The sequence below is a fragment of the Neoarius graeffei genome, chromosome 14, assembly GCF_027579695.1.
Source record: "Neoarius graeffei isolate fNeoGra1 chromosome 14, fNeoGra1.pri, whole genome shotgun sequence".
In the NCBI taxonomy this organism is placed as follows: Eukaryota; Metazoa; Chordata; class Actinopteri; order Siluriformes; family Ariidae; genus Neoarius; species Neoarius graeffei.
The window spans coordinates 66451302-66466492 of record NC_083582.1 but is presented as its reverse complement, the minus strand read 5'-3'; the positions used below and the strand labels follow the sequence as shown (position 1 = coordinate 66466492).

General features: G+C 43.4%; 1 protein-coding gene across 2 annotated transcripts in view; it reads left to right on the top strand.

The window, feature by feature from the left end:
* Nucleotides 1-15191, top strand: part of ppp2r2d (protein phosphatase 2, regulatory subunit B, delta) — a 113697-nt gene that overhangs the window by 72789 nt on the left and 25717 nt on the right. For both annotated transcript variants that reach the window (XM_060940252.1, XM_060940253.1), the window contains 5 exons: nucleotides 2295-2392; nucleotides 2691-2856; nucleotides 3053-3165; nucleotides 9511-9688; nucleotides 9864-10028. In XM_060940252.1, the coding sequence (XP_060796235.1) occupies nucleotides 2295-2392; nucleotides 2691-2856; nucleotides 3053-3165; nucleotides 9511-9688; nucleotides 9864-10028 (720 nt within the window). The remainder of the gene's footprint in view (nucleotides 1-2294; nucleotides 2393-2690; nucleotides 2857-3052; nucleotides 3166-9510; nucleotides 9689-9863; nucleotides 10029-15191) is intronic.

Sequence of the window (15191 nt, the reverse complement as noted above, 5' to 3'; positions counted from 1 at the left end):
ATATAAAGGACACAGAATTGATCTCACGGTCCCTTTGTGCCTCGCGTTAGGCGAGCGCCGGTCAGCAGGTCCCATTGCCCCGACCGTTGAACTGTTCAGTCTTTAAATGTCCTCCGAAGTAGCAGTGGTGCTTCCCGAGGCATCCGTGAAGGGAAAAGTCCGAAAAGCATAATCCAACGCGAGGGAAAAAATATCCAGAAAAGACGAGAGTCTCTGAAGCGAGGGCACCGAGAGCTGTCCAGCTGTGTCGAGCGCATCCGAGAGTGTGTCGCCACAACGTCTCCGCCTGAAGTTGTTCACGTGAACTTTTAATTGACATCATCCAGGCACTGCGTGGCACCTGCAGCTCGCTGGAATGTCTCCCTCATGAACTTTATCCAAGAGCCAAAATCGAGTGGGGTGTAACATAATGATTATCAGAAATGTCCATCTTGCACAAGTAATCATAGAATAACAGAAAATCACCCCAATAGAATATAGAAATGCTCTTAACATCCAAACACAGGATATTTACATATTGCAATGGAAATAAATAACTGAATAAATAATGAAAAAAAAAAAACACTTGTACATCACACACACACACACACACACACACACACACACACACAAGCTTCAATATACATTAGAATTGTGAGTTTTCTAACTGAATGAACAATGGTAGACAAAGGCCTATCTGGTCAACACTAGCCATACATGATCAAATTGTTATTTGTCTGGTATGTTAATCACGCTCCAAAACTTCATGTCTTCTGCATGTTTTATTTAAACATTTGCTGATCTCAGCAGGATGAAGAATCTCATCACAGAAACTTTAACTGTAACTTCTAACAAAAAGGGAATGTCCAAAAATTAATAACAAAATAAAATTGAAATGATTCACACTCGTGCCTTCATGTGAATGATTAGAAACATAAAATGTGTATGAAAACAGAAGTATAAACACTTGAACAACAGATTCACACAAATATTTTTTTTTCCAATAAACAAAATTGATAGAAAAAATTTTCCCTCTGCAGCCAAATAAATTTACCGTCGAGAAGCAGACTCAATAGGTCCCAAAAACATCTCTCTGCCGCTTCCCAGTTTAAAAACTGGGACAACATGGAATTCGAAAAAAATGGACAGTTAATGAAATGAAACGAAAACCCCAGCGTTTATGCTGGTAGATGCTAGATTTCAATGCTTTTCCGACTTCCAACTTACGAGTACAACTGGCGCACCATTAGTCGTAGCAGAAACACCGTTGCTATCAAATGGATGAGCTGTGCAGTGTTATTAACCGAGAATTGCGTGGAAAATTGAGCACCTTGCTTTCCCAACTCTGCAAGGATCTGCTCCAGCCTTTCCCCTTCTTGAATCGGTGTAATGTGGATTGATCACAGACAAGGCTGCTGCTGCTGCTGCAATGCAAGTTAGTTTAACTAACGGAACATTAATCCTCACTTTTTCTACCTATGTTTGGCGCCTTGCGTAGGGATGGTGGGTGGGTGGGGGGGAACAGATAGGGGTCACTATAAATCTGGGGGGGGGCATGTCCGTCCCCCCCCCCGTCCCCAGTGCCATCTGCGCCCTTGGCCGAGAGATGGGTCATCCACTACATATTAAAGCCGGAAATATTGGTGTTGGATGAGGAGGAGGGACCACGCTGCCTTCGTTTAAACCAACACGACCGCTGAAAAGTGTATCTCGTTTTCAACAGGAAACTGTTGCCTTATCACTGAGAACTGAAGGGTATAAGTGTTCAGCTTTCATTTATTTATCGTTGGTCAAATAATGGGTACAACTCCGTTTCAGGTTCTTGATCACGCCCTTGATTTTGATCACATTAAAGGGATTTTTATGACCAAGATGCTTTCAAACCGTCCTTATTTCTGTTCTGTTTGGTCAGAAGTTGTTGACTAGTTCTCTCCAACAGCAGCACTGGCAGTAATACCAGCTGCACAGCAAATCACAGGTTTATATTAACATTCTCATTCTAAAATGTTATTTCAACAACACTTGAAGGGAAAATCACAATGGGTTTTTTTTTGTTTTTTGGTACGGTGTTATACGAGAATGTCTCGCTGTTAATGTCGAATACATAACTCATTTAGCTTGCATATAGAATGCTCTGATGAAAGTTTTTACCAGAGAACCGTATTATCGTTCCTTCCGTTTTGATCAAATGGTTTACAGAGCCAGCAGTGGAAAGTCTCGAGTCAACACGTGACTTTAAACCGTAGACTTGTATTGAAACCTGTTCACTGAGCTGTGTAACTAAAGCTGATCATTTTTTTCTGTTTGTTTTGCAGCGGACATTATCTCAACAGTTGAATTTAACTACTCGGGGGAATTACTAGCGACGGGAGATAAAGGAGGAAGAGTTGTCATATTTCAGCGGGAACAAGAGGTAGGCTATAGGAGTTAAAATATTCAGCACGGAAGAAAACTTCATCTCCAACCCACCCAATTCTTCCCCAAGTCCCCCATGGTGTAAGGACTTGTTTTTTAATTTTTTAGTTGCTTTAAAGCAGAGTCGATAGTTTTTCATTGGGTGCTGAAATTGCAGCGCTGTATTTAGTAGGAAATGTATATTTTTAGGAGGCGCTAATTACTGCTGCTTCTCCCCTGCTAGACTTGACTGAGGTTAATCTCTTGGCACTTCATTTTCAAAGCTGTTTTCTCCCTCCTTCTGTTTCCATTCTCAGAGTAAAAACCGCCCTCTCTCAAGAGGAGAGTACAACGTGTACAGCACTTTCCAGAGTCACGAACCTGAATTTGATTATTTGAAAAGTTTAGAAATTGAGGAGAAAATCAATAAAATCAGATGGCTCCCACAACAGAACGCTGCTCACTTCCTGCTCTCCACAAACGGTATGTTTTACCGGTTTAAATGTTACTTCACCCGTTTTTGTTTAAAGTCTATCCTGGAATTTAATACTTTTCACCACTTGTGAAGCATCTTGGTCTGTCTGCTGGCTTCAGGGTATTTTAGCATGAAGCTTGGACGTGAAAAGGAACTGATTTTTATGCTTTTGCATCTTCTTTTTAAACTCTTTCTTTGTTAAAGATAAAACCATCAAGCTTTGGAAGATCAGTGAAAGGGACAAACGAGCAGAAGGCTACAATCTGAAAGACGAAGACGGGCGTCTCCGAGATCCGTTCCGACTCACGACACTAAGGGCAAGTCGAGCCTCTTTATACACAATCCTCCTTTGGGTTCGGCTTCCTGTTTCCAGTCTCTCGAAGTGTAGTCTTCTGTGCCAGAAGACAATGAGCAGTGCAAGCCATTGATTAAAATGTACATTTTTGATCCAGACCTTTCATTTTATTTACTGTACATGAGTCCGAGTTAATGGATGGCTTGATTTAAGAAAGGTTTGTTTACACTGTGTAGTCATTTAAAGGGGTACCAAATATAATATATACAGTTGCTGATGTGACAAAGTAACGTATTATTCTATCAAATTTGTATACTGGAAAACAACGAAATATCTTGGTAATTGTAAATATAATAGTCGGTACGCTAAACATTGTAAATATAATAGTCGGTACGCTAAACGGCACAAGAGTCGCCATTTTTAAAAGACCGTGACGTCAGCCCTACCCACTGCACTAGGAGAGAAGCGTGTAATCATGGCGTCGGGCGCATCAAGTGAAAGCGACAGCTCTGTCGAATCGTACAAAGAGATCCCGCAAGACACACTGCAAGCAGGCTATGGCTTAGAAGGGAACCAGTTTGTGTAGCCGATCGCTTACAATTCATCCTACTTTCCGATTCACACGTGCTAGTCCCAACCTCAATGAGCCAACACAACTGGGCACATGCATGCGTCATGAGTGTTGCGCAGAGAAAATGAACGTGCATTCTGATTGGATAAAATTAATATCATGGCGGGCTGTTCAAACTGCGGAAATAGTTTGCTCGAGCTACTTTCAAAACACTATAACTTTCCAACCTTAGAACAAAAAACTTTTGTAAGTCTTGAATAAGGTTCGTTAATGTGTGTTTTATTGTTATATTTACTCTATATATTGCCCTCTGTTCCCCTTTAATATACCTGGTTTGGAGTGTAAAAGCTGCTAATTAGTAAACAACAGCTGCCTATTTAAATAGTATAGACCCTTTTCAGTCACGTGACCTTCGTAAACGCGACCGCCATTTTGGACATGTAGTGGACTTCGGCTCGAATCAGTTTGAATGCGAGGAAGGCGACAAGCAAAAAACAAAAAGGAGCGAGATGCAGAAAACACCTTCACTATCCAGCGACGTAGGGCATTTACAGGGCGAGCAGAGGGAGAGGTATTTGCAAAAATTGAGGTTAGCAGGCTTAGAGAACGACGTTTACCTGCTTCCACCAGGATTGTTCACTGACGTACGGAAGTACACGAAGCCCTCGTCTTTACCTGACTTCGGCCCACATGATCTGTATACCTATGTTGTTAAAAACCCATCGCCATACACATACACGCCAACGTCCGAGGTTCCGGAGCGCGCTCCGGCTTGCTCCCGGAGTGCTCCGGCCGAGGTTCCCCTCAAATTAAGCAGCGCGCGCCGGCTTGCTCCAGGAGTGCTCTGGCCGAGGTTCCCCTCAAATTAAGCAGCGCGCGCCGGCTTGCTCCAGGAGTGCTCTGGCCGAGGTTCCCCTCAAATTAAGCAGCGCGCGCCGGCTTGCTCCCGGAGTGCTCCGGCCGAGGTTCCCCTCAAATTAAGCCGCGCGCGCCGGAGTGCTCCAGCCGAGGTTCCCCTCAAATTAAGCAGCGCGCGCCGGCTTGCTCCAGGAGTGCTCCAGCCGAGGTTCCGGCGCGCGCTCCGGCTTAATTTGAGGGGAACCTCGGCCGGAGCACTCCGGGAGCAAGCCGGCGCGCGCTGCTTAATTTGAAGGGGAGCAAGCCAGAGCGCGCTCCGGAACCTCGGACGTTGGCTCCGGCAGCTATTTACACTGGATCCGGTGTAAATAGCTGCCGGGTCATGATTACAGTAAACTAGTAAATCCAGTAAAGGAAAAACTTGAGACTGAAAGGTTTTAACAGTCATCCAAATGACTGAACGTAATCATTGCTACAGTAACATACCAGCTACTATGTTGACATTAGCTAGTCAACAATAGCTACTACAGAAGAACAAAGAGGTTACAATGGGTTATTTTAGCCTATTCGGTTACACACTCACCGCCACAGAATGTTAACAGCAATGTAATGCCTTTTCTGGCTAATTTTATTCGTCTTACCTCCAACAAAGTGGTCACTACACAAGCGTTGGTATGCCGAGGGCTGCCAATCTTTCCTGTTTATGGCCGCTATCCATCTTCTCCGTCGGGATCCGATAAAATGATTAAATCTTGCCTTGTTTGTTGATGGTTACTACATCCAGGTGCACAACAATATAGTGGCATGATGGAAGTCTTGCTGAAAGTAAAAACTTTCTTTGCTGCCGTTCCTCAATGCTGGCTGTGGTAAACTACTGGTAGTACATGTCCAAAATGGCGGCCGTGTTTGTCGTGACGTCACGTGAAAAGGGTCCATACTAAGACCCTGTCCACACTAGGGATTTTGTACCTATACGAAACTACTTTCGTACCGCAACACCTGTCCACACTAGCAACTATACCGGTACTGTAGCGGTATAACTGTATCGGTACAAAACCCACAAATGTATGGGTTTCATACCGGTACAGTATCGGTACTGTAGCGCTTCGCTGTACTGTGGACAGATGAAGCGGCTCTGTATCGACACAAATATAATGCGCAAGCGCAATGAACCATTCCTACGTCTTCCGGGTTATTCATACAATACAATACGCCCGTGCTTTCCAGCTGTAAATAAACCGTCAAAATGGCTCAAAGCGACCGTGGAGCTACATGGAGCAAAGAAAGGGGGAGGGAGGGGGAAAGATGGAGGGAGAAAGGGAGATTCGTTTTCTGTTTCTTTCTCAACTGCCTCGCTCGTTTTGTACGATTCGACTGAATAAATGACCACCAGAAATAGACTGTACACTGACAACAAAAAGCGCGCACACGTTGTTTCATCCACCATATTCTCGGAAGGAAGTTACTCGATAACCACGGAAACATTTCGCACACGCGCATTTCAACTACCGTGAAAGAAAACCGCAAACATTTCTCGCTAGTGTGGACAGATGCACTAAACTGTACCGGTTTACTTTGTATCGATACAGTTATACCACGTTCGTACCAGTATAAGTGTGAACTCAGCATGTAAGTCGGGCTTATTTCTTTTCTTTTGCTGTAAACTAAATTGATATTTTTATTAAAGAAATTAGGCCATAATTATGAATATGTGGACAAAATGATTAAAGTGGAGTGTCGAGGACGGTTTAAATCAGCATGAAAAATTTAGTTGCAATGACCAAATTGTGGTTTTTTTTTTTTTTTTAATTTAAATTCCCCACTGGCCCAAAGGCCTGAAGGGGAATGATGTCGTGGTGATGTCTGTCCCAGGAAACTTGTGAAGTCAACTCCTCACTCTCAATTGTTGGAGGAATTTCACGAAACTTGACAGGATTCGTTTGATTTTTGTCGGTAATACGCAGATTGTGATTTTGTTAAATTGGGTCACATTTTACCAGAGTGACAGCCCTTGATTTAAGCAATTATAATTGGACAATTTCATGAGTTTTCTTTCTGAAATCAACTCCTCTCTCGATTTGTAGAGGAATTTCACCAAACTTGGCAAAATACATTATTTGTCGGTACTGCAAGTTGTAATTTCTTTCAATTCAGTCGCATTTTACCAGATTTGTGTCCCTTGATTAACAACCTTGCACTTTTCACAATTGCTTTCTGACATCAGCTCCTCCCACAATTGTTGGACGAATTTCTCGAAGCTTGGCAAAAGGCCTTGTTACATGACGGTAATACGCATGTTGCGATTTAATTTCATTTGTGGAAATTTTCCCAGAGTTTTGACCCTTGATTAAAGGATAAGGCAACTTTTGTACAAAATCACCACAAATAGATAGATAAATATATCAAGTAATCGATCATGGAATTTATAGAGAAAGAACAGACCGCATAACAGTATCTTTTAATAATATGGGCTTGCACTGAGCTCAGCGAAGATGCGTTCCGCCATATTGATCTACTGCGTGACGTCATGCGGCCCACCACTGAAAAGAACTCTTCGGTGCTTCATGGTAATAAGGTAAAAAACCAGTACGATCGCTTCTTCAAAGTTTCACCAAATGGTTTTATTTATGCAACTTAAAGCTCATAATACTGTAGAACTTTGGTCGAGTAAAAACACGGAGCAAAAACATGGCTGAATCCTGAATGACTCCTATTTGGATTTGTCCTACCAAGCCTACTGCGCATGCGCGAAGCGGCTCGGCTCGGTTTTCCCTTTCGGGCGCTCTCGTTTTGTTAGAATTTGGTAAAGAAAAAAAAAATATATTATTTACCAGCTTACCGGGTTCATGAACATAAATCTGACAGCTGACAAGGTCGGGATATAAACGAATGGAATACAAGCCACCCGCCGGGACTCCTAATCACAGTGATCTGTCTGTAAACACTGTTTTCATGGGCCCAGTGACATCACAGATCAGAGAGAGGCGCATTAACGAAAGATTCTGATTGGTTTATAGTTGCCCACAATCTCAAAATGGCTGACTCCTCCAACTTCGGCTCCTCTGTGTCAATTCATGATTTCAAAGTTGAAAATATTTTTTCATGTTTGATATATAATGGAAATAATTAACGGAATTGATTACGTATGTTTTTCTCCTGTTACACACACTGTACAAAAGTTGCCTTATCCTTTAAATAACTGACAGTTTCATGAGGGTGTACATTCTTCTGAAATCAACTCCTCTCACAATTTTTGGAGGAATTTCACCAAACTTGGCAGAAGGCTGTGTTATATGACAGTTATACGCAGGTTGAAATTTCGTTTAATTTGGGCAACTTTTACCAGAGTTTTGCCCTTGATTTATTATAAACTTTGGCAATTTCATCAAGGTGTGCTTGCTTTCTGAAATCAACTTCCCTCGCAATTTTTATTATCCCCCGCTGGCCGAACGACCCGAAGAGGGGTTGTCGTGGCGATGTCCGTCCCTGGAAGGGCACTCGCCTTCTGAAATGAACTCCTCTCACAAGTTTTGGAGGAATTTCACAGAACTTGACAGGATTCTTTGTTATGTCCGTAATGCGCAAACTGTACTTTCGTTCGTTCAATTCACATTTTATCAGAGTTATGGCAGAGTTGCCAGCGGGGGATATTGTGCTCCCAGTCATTACCCGATCATGTTCAGCGTATTCTTCAGATCAGCAGTAACTATACCGTACAACATGGGAAGCAGTCATTGTAACATACACAAGTCCTTACTCAAGACTTCAGGTTTATTATTTACTCGAATGTGAATTCGTTTCTTTTGAGTAAAAGCATAAATAAGGAAAAATACCAGAATGTCACATCCATGATTTGAATGTCTTTTTGTAGTGCTGGTTTTTTTTTTTTTTTTAATAAATCGGTACAGATTATTTTCCAGTCCAGTGTGACATTAACTTGTGATGTAACTCGTGAGCTGCACAGCAAAACATTTGCTGTCAATCAGTTACTGAGCAATTCCAGCGTTATGGACGTGACACTTGAACTCAAAATGGCAACAAATGACCCAGTGCATGTTTTATTGTCTCCCAGTATTTAAACAGGTGTTGCATATTTTAAGGCTGTACCATACTGGAGAAGTGATAGAACAAGAACAATTCCCATAGTACATCTAGGGCATGCCAGAAAACGCCAATAAAAGATGCGTTATGGACGTGACAGAAAAAGTATCACTTTTCTTGGGTGACTGTACATTTTTATCAAACTCTGTGAAATTGTAAACCTAATGTCGAAATGGAGATATCCGTTTGATAGAGGGGTCCAAGGTGAATATTAAAAAATCTTTATTTAAAATATTTTGTATTTCATGCAGAGTTTCGGAAGGAAAAGTCAGCGTTATGGATGTGACGAAATTCCGTTATGGATGTGACGCGTCTGAAATAGACATGGCATATGTTTAGAAAATCAGCAATTTAACCACCATAACCCTTTGAAAAACTCTCTAAATATCAGCTAAAACTATCAAAGTTCTTAATATTTAGGATGGCTATTATTTTGCTGTTTTGTGGATTTTAGCATACATTTCTGTGGCTTGTGGCAATAATATAGAATTGTACATGATCAAAGTTGATTGTAGCTTGGGTTTTACATTATAAGAAGGAAAGACTGACAGTGACATATTAGGTTGGTTACAAATTGGTTCAACTTATTCACATCTGTAAAATACAGGCCTAGGTGAGATCTCTGGGAGTGGTTTTGATGTATTACATGTTGCTTTATTTTTGCATGGTGAGGTTGACATTTACATGGAATTGCCCTACTAATGATGAGCAATGAGGAATAATATTCATATCACAGAAGAGATCTGGAACTTTTCTGTACCTGTTCTTTGATGGATTTTGGAGTTGTGCTGAAATTATTCCTTTTTTTTTCCCTTCTTTCCTCCGCCATCCTGACAGGTACCAGTGTTGATGCCTATGGACCTGATGGTGGAGGCGAGCCCACGCAGAATATTCGCAAACGCACACACGTATCACATCAACTCCATTTCAGTAAATAGTGATCATGAAACATACCTTTCTGCAGATGACCTAAGAATAAACCTATGGCACTTAGAAATCACAGATAGAAGTTTTAGTATCCTTTCATCACACTTTTGCTCGTTCCGGCATGCGAGTGTATTTTTACGACACTCTTCATGAATTGTATTTGAGAAACGGTGATGCTCAAGGAATGAATTCAACACTAGTCTCCATGTTGTCTTTTTTTTTTCCGTTTGCTGCTGTTTTCCTTTACTGCTGCCCTCCTCCAGATATTGTAGATATAAAGCCTGCCAACATGGAGGAGCTGACGGAGGTGATCACGGCTGCCGAGTGCCACCCTCACCAGTGTAACGTGTTCGTCTACAGCAGCAGCAAGGGCACCATTCGCCTGTGTGACATGCGGGCAGCAGCTCTCTGCGATAGACATAGCAAATGTAAGTAGCTCGTCATCGATTGTTTCTCCACAGGTGGGTTCAAGGGTACACGATGGATATGTTGCGCCTCGTTTCAACTTAACGTGGCGCTTTTAAAAGCACGACACTTTTCCCACGTATACTTTGAAATAAATGTTGCTGAGCCCGTTTTAGGCCCACTTTACACGGGGACGGTCTGAAACAAAAACGCAGAAGTCCGTTTTTGTTCTCACTTTTTTTTTCTGCGTCTACACGACTGTTTTCAAGGAGGAAATCTGCGTCTATACGGTGACGCATAAATGTGTGGAATTCAATCGGATGTGCATGCCAGGCGGCTAGGTGGTGCTGTGAAAGACCTCCGCTATGTCTGCACGCATGCGCAACGTCTTCCGTCTTGTCTGATCTGCACATCTGCGCCGCGAAAACTTTGACTACACTGGTTATGGTAAGTAAAAAAGTAAGAGCATACTATACCCGCCTCTGTTCATTAACGGTATATGTGCAGATTCGGTATAGATGTTCGAAGGACTCCTGGACGTTTATTAAAGCTGCCAGAGCAGCTTGAAAGTCCGTTGGATTGATGTAATCAGACATGCTCTTACTTTTTTACTTACTTTCTTACTTCCCGGGCTGGCATGTACAGTATATGACACATGTATGACGTAAACGCGTACCCGGCGTGAGCAGATCCGAGCAGAGTTTCGCGTATTGGGTAGTTTAGACGGATATGCAACGGGGGCTGTTTTTAACTTACCCACTCTGGAAGGCGTTTTCAATTTTCTCTGTTTTTCAGCCTCGGAAACGCCGTCCCCGTGTAGACGAAAGGCACTTCCGATAAAATATTTAGTTGTTTTTACCCGACAGCGTCCTCGTGTAAACGGCAGGGATGGCAATTTTCCGACGAACGGCGGAAATCCGCCGTTTTGAATTTCAATTTTATCATTTTTGTGGAACGTCTAAATCCGTAGAGAAAAGTTTTAGAGGGGGGGGGGTTAGGTACCTAACTTTTTTATTGCTGCTACCGAGATTAGTGTCAAATTGTATCGAAACCACATGTCTCGCGAACAACGGAAGCTTCTATATCGAGTGTAACAGTGAACAAGAGGGCTCTGATTGGTTCACTCTACATCCGCTGTACACGCACTTCCGCTTCCCTACTTTCCCGGTTTGGTTTGTTTTCACGACCGGCATTTTTAAAAACACGAGCGAAGATGGAGCAGCATGAAGAGCGGTTGATTGAGGAAGTACGGACATCTATACGACTCCAGTTCTAGTCATTATAAAAAAAAAAAAGTTCTAGTCATTATAAGTAACCGGAGGATAAACACTCCACTAACCACACCCACCAACTACTCCTTGCGTTGTGCCGGTGAATAACTTTAGATACTTATTTTTATCATGTATTTTTCACACAATATACATGTAAAATGGCTAGAAAATAGGTAGAAGAGGCTAAAAAGGCTAAAGCTTCAGGGGGGCGGAGCCCCCCTGAACCCCCCGTTCGGAGTTTCAGCTGAAATAACATTTTCCTGTTGCCATCCCTGAAACGGGCCCTTTAATGTCTTATTTCTGGAATGGATGCAACAATCTTAGCGTTCGTGATCCTTAAGGACAAAATCTGTCCTCCTGATGTGCTCTACCCGTTTTTGGACTGGAGTCTGTCCTCAGAGGGACATTAAAAAGCCTTGGCCTATTTAGTGTAGCTTTGAAGTTTTTTTTTCCCCTCTGCTCTGTGTAATGTCAAATCTGTTGCATAATCACTAGCTTGTGTAATTTAATTAGTTGTGTTTAAACACAGACGCTTATTTCTGCAGCCTGAGAATGAGTAAAATGTATACCACTGCCGTAAACTATTGGTACGGTATATTGATGGCCTTTTGTTTTGTCTGCGTTTTGAAGAATCTGTGCATTAAACTGAGGCTACGTTTACATTAGACCGTATCTGTCTCGTTTTCTTCGCGGATGCACTGTCCGTTTACATTAAACCGCCTGGAAACGCCGGGAAACGGGAATCCGCCAGCGTCCACGTATTCAATCCAGATCGTGTCAGCTCCGGTGCTATGTAAACATTCAGAATACGCGGATACGCTGTGCTGAGCTCTAGCTGGCGTCTCATTGGACAACGTCACTGTGACATCCACCTTCCTGATTCGCTGGCGTTGGTCATGTGACGCGACTGCTGAAAAACGGCGCGGACTTCCGCCTTGTATCACCTTTCATTAAAGAGTATAAAAGTATGAAAATACTGCAAATACTGATGCAAATACTGCCCATTGTGTAGTTATGATTGTCTTTAGGCTTGCCATCCTTCCACTTGCAAGTGGTAAGTGATATGCGCTGGGATCTCACACACAGCGGCTCAGTCCCGAATCGTGGCTTGTGCACTTCACTCGCGCGCTCTGTGAGCTGCGCAGGGCCGGAGTGCGCACCCTCCAGAGGGCACTCGCTGTTCAGGGCGGAGTGATTTGGAGCGCAGGATGCCTGCGGAGCTGAGCGTATCCGTGTATTGGTGTTGCTGTGTGCACGCAAATCGTGTATTGGTGTTGCTGTGTGCACACTAATCGTTTTAAAAACGTTCATCTGATGATCTGCTGATACGGTCTAATGTAAACATGGGCTGCTTTTGATTTAATTTGAATATGAATAGGCCACCAGTTGCAGAGAGACACAACAAGCTATTGGGTAATGTAAATTTCCCCACCGAGGGATGAATAAAGTTTATCTTGGCTTATAATTGGTCCTTCGAGAGCTTCTCTGGGTTGTGTGTGTGGATATGTAGGGCTACAGAAAGTAGCTGCCAGATGACTCGGTTAGTGAAGCCCTTAACGAATTCTAAACCCTGACGATAAACAATTCAACAAGCCGATAATAAACGCATGTGAATATGAACACCTTTGTCATCGTCGCCTGAAATAAAATAATGAATAAAAAGATAAAGCTGCTTTACGGTCAGTGGAATCACTGGAAACATGCAGCCACTTGGCACGTTTTTGAGGAACAGGGAGTCGACTACTTGGTCCTAGTTTGAGCTGGAATATATGCTGCTTTGTTGTTCAAACACGACTGTGTTGCAAAACAGACAAAAGCTGCAGTCAGCTCTCAACTTGAGGGGGGAAAGGGACTCTTCGTTCTCACTGCAGATGTGTGGACTTGTGCTGCAGATTGCGACAGAAGGCGCATACAGTTAAATTCTGAGGAGTTATTGTTGCAAACTGCCCGAATAGGATGCAGTTACAAGATGCAGGTTTTGTATAAACCTACGCGACACAATGATGAAAACAAGTTGGACGGAAAAATGGCGAATTGCACTACGTTCACACTGCAGGCTGAAGTGACTCAAATCCGATTTTTTTTCACCCATATGTGACCTGTATCCGATCTTTTATTGACAATATGAACGACACACATCCGATTTTTTTCAAATCCGACCCAGGCCGTTTGGATATGTGGTCCTAATTCCGATTCCTATCCGATCTTTTCATATGCGACTTCAGTCTGAACCGCCAGGTCGCATTCATCCGACTTACACGTCATCAACAAGCCACAAACGTCACTATTCTGCGCTGAAGTAGGCGGCGGGTCTCTCAAAAAAAGTTACAACAACATGGCGCATGACATCAATGCGACTCCGCACCCACACGTTCCTTTGAACGGAGGTTGCAGTCACTACCCCGCAGAACGCCTGAGCCAAAACCCTTGCCCTCTTCCTTCTCAACCTCCTCCTTAACATCAGGCTATTGTGCATGTTCTGGCTCCGTCGCAACAACAACTGCATCATCGCCAGGTACTCCATGCTGGCTACTGTCATACACAGGAAACTTCAGGTTACTTCCATAAACACTGGCCATGCTCACGGCGTGTGACGTCGTCGTATCCTGCAATGCGCATGCGGAACACTTAGGTCGCTTTTCGTTCATACTGAGGATCACATACAAGTCGCATATATTTGTTAATGTGAACGACCTCACAAAAAAATCGGATTTCACAAAAAAATCGGAATTGAGCATTAAGCCTTGCAGTGTGAACGTAGTGTTATTGATGCATCAAGAATGTGACCGTGTCATGTCGGGATGGAGCCGATCATAAGTCCATTAGTTAGCCCACCACACAAGCTGTGACACAGTTGCCCAGTTTTGTATGTTGGTTGCCTAGCAATCTAATTGACAAAACTTAAAAAAAAAAAAAAAAGAGCGATTGTAGTGTAACGGACATGGATGCAAACGGCGCGCCTTTTGGCGGATGCCGCCTTTTTCACGGCTGTCTGGGGGACTTGCGTGAATCGTGCAGATCCGATGAGGGTTTTTTTTTGGGGGGGGGGGGGGGGGGGGGGGGGTTGGAGTGTCTGAGTATAATTTCTCATCTCATTATCTGTAGCAGCTTTATCCTGTTCTACAGGGTCGCAGGCAAGCTGGAGCCTATCCCAGCTGACTACGGGCGAAAGGCGGGGTACACCCTGGACAAGTCGCCAGGTCATCACAGGGCTGACACATACACACAGACAACCATTCACACTCACATTCACACCTACGCTCAATTTAGAGTCACCAGTTAACCTAACCTGCATGTCTTTGGACTGTGGGGGAAACCGGAGCACCCGGAGGAAACCCACGCGGACACGGGGAGAACATGCAAACTCCGCACAGAAAGGCCCTCGCCGGCCACGGGGCTCGAACCCGGACCTTCTTGCTGTGAGGCGACAGCGCTAACCACTACACCACCGTGCCACCCTGAGTATAATTTCATCAAAGTAAATTCTGTATTAAAATTACTAAATAAGCAAATGCTGTTAGTCCATGAAACATAGGAAGTATAAGTATGAGAAGAAAACAGTAAATCAGAAAGCTGCGCATGTAAAGCCAATTGGCTGCGCGCCATTATCTGCTGCTGGCTGCACTTCACTGCACGCGCAAGGATTTCCATCAGTCCAACGCAAGTTATGTAATTGGCTTTACGTGCGCAGCTTTCTGATTTACTGTTTTCTTCTCATACTTCCTATGTTTCATGGACTGTCACGGCATTTGCTTATTTAGTAATTTTAATACAGAATTTACTTTGAAATTATAATCAGACACTCCAACGCGCCCCCCCCCCCCCCCCCAAAAAAAAAAAACCAAAACTCATCGGATCTGCGCGATTCACGCAAGTCCCCCAGACAGCCGTGAAAAAAGCGGCATCCGCCAAAAG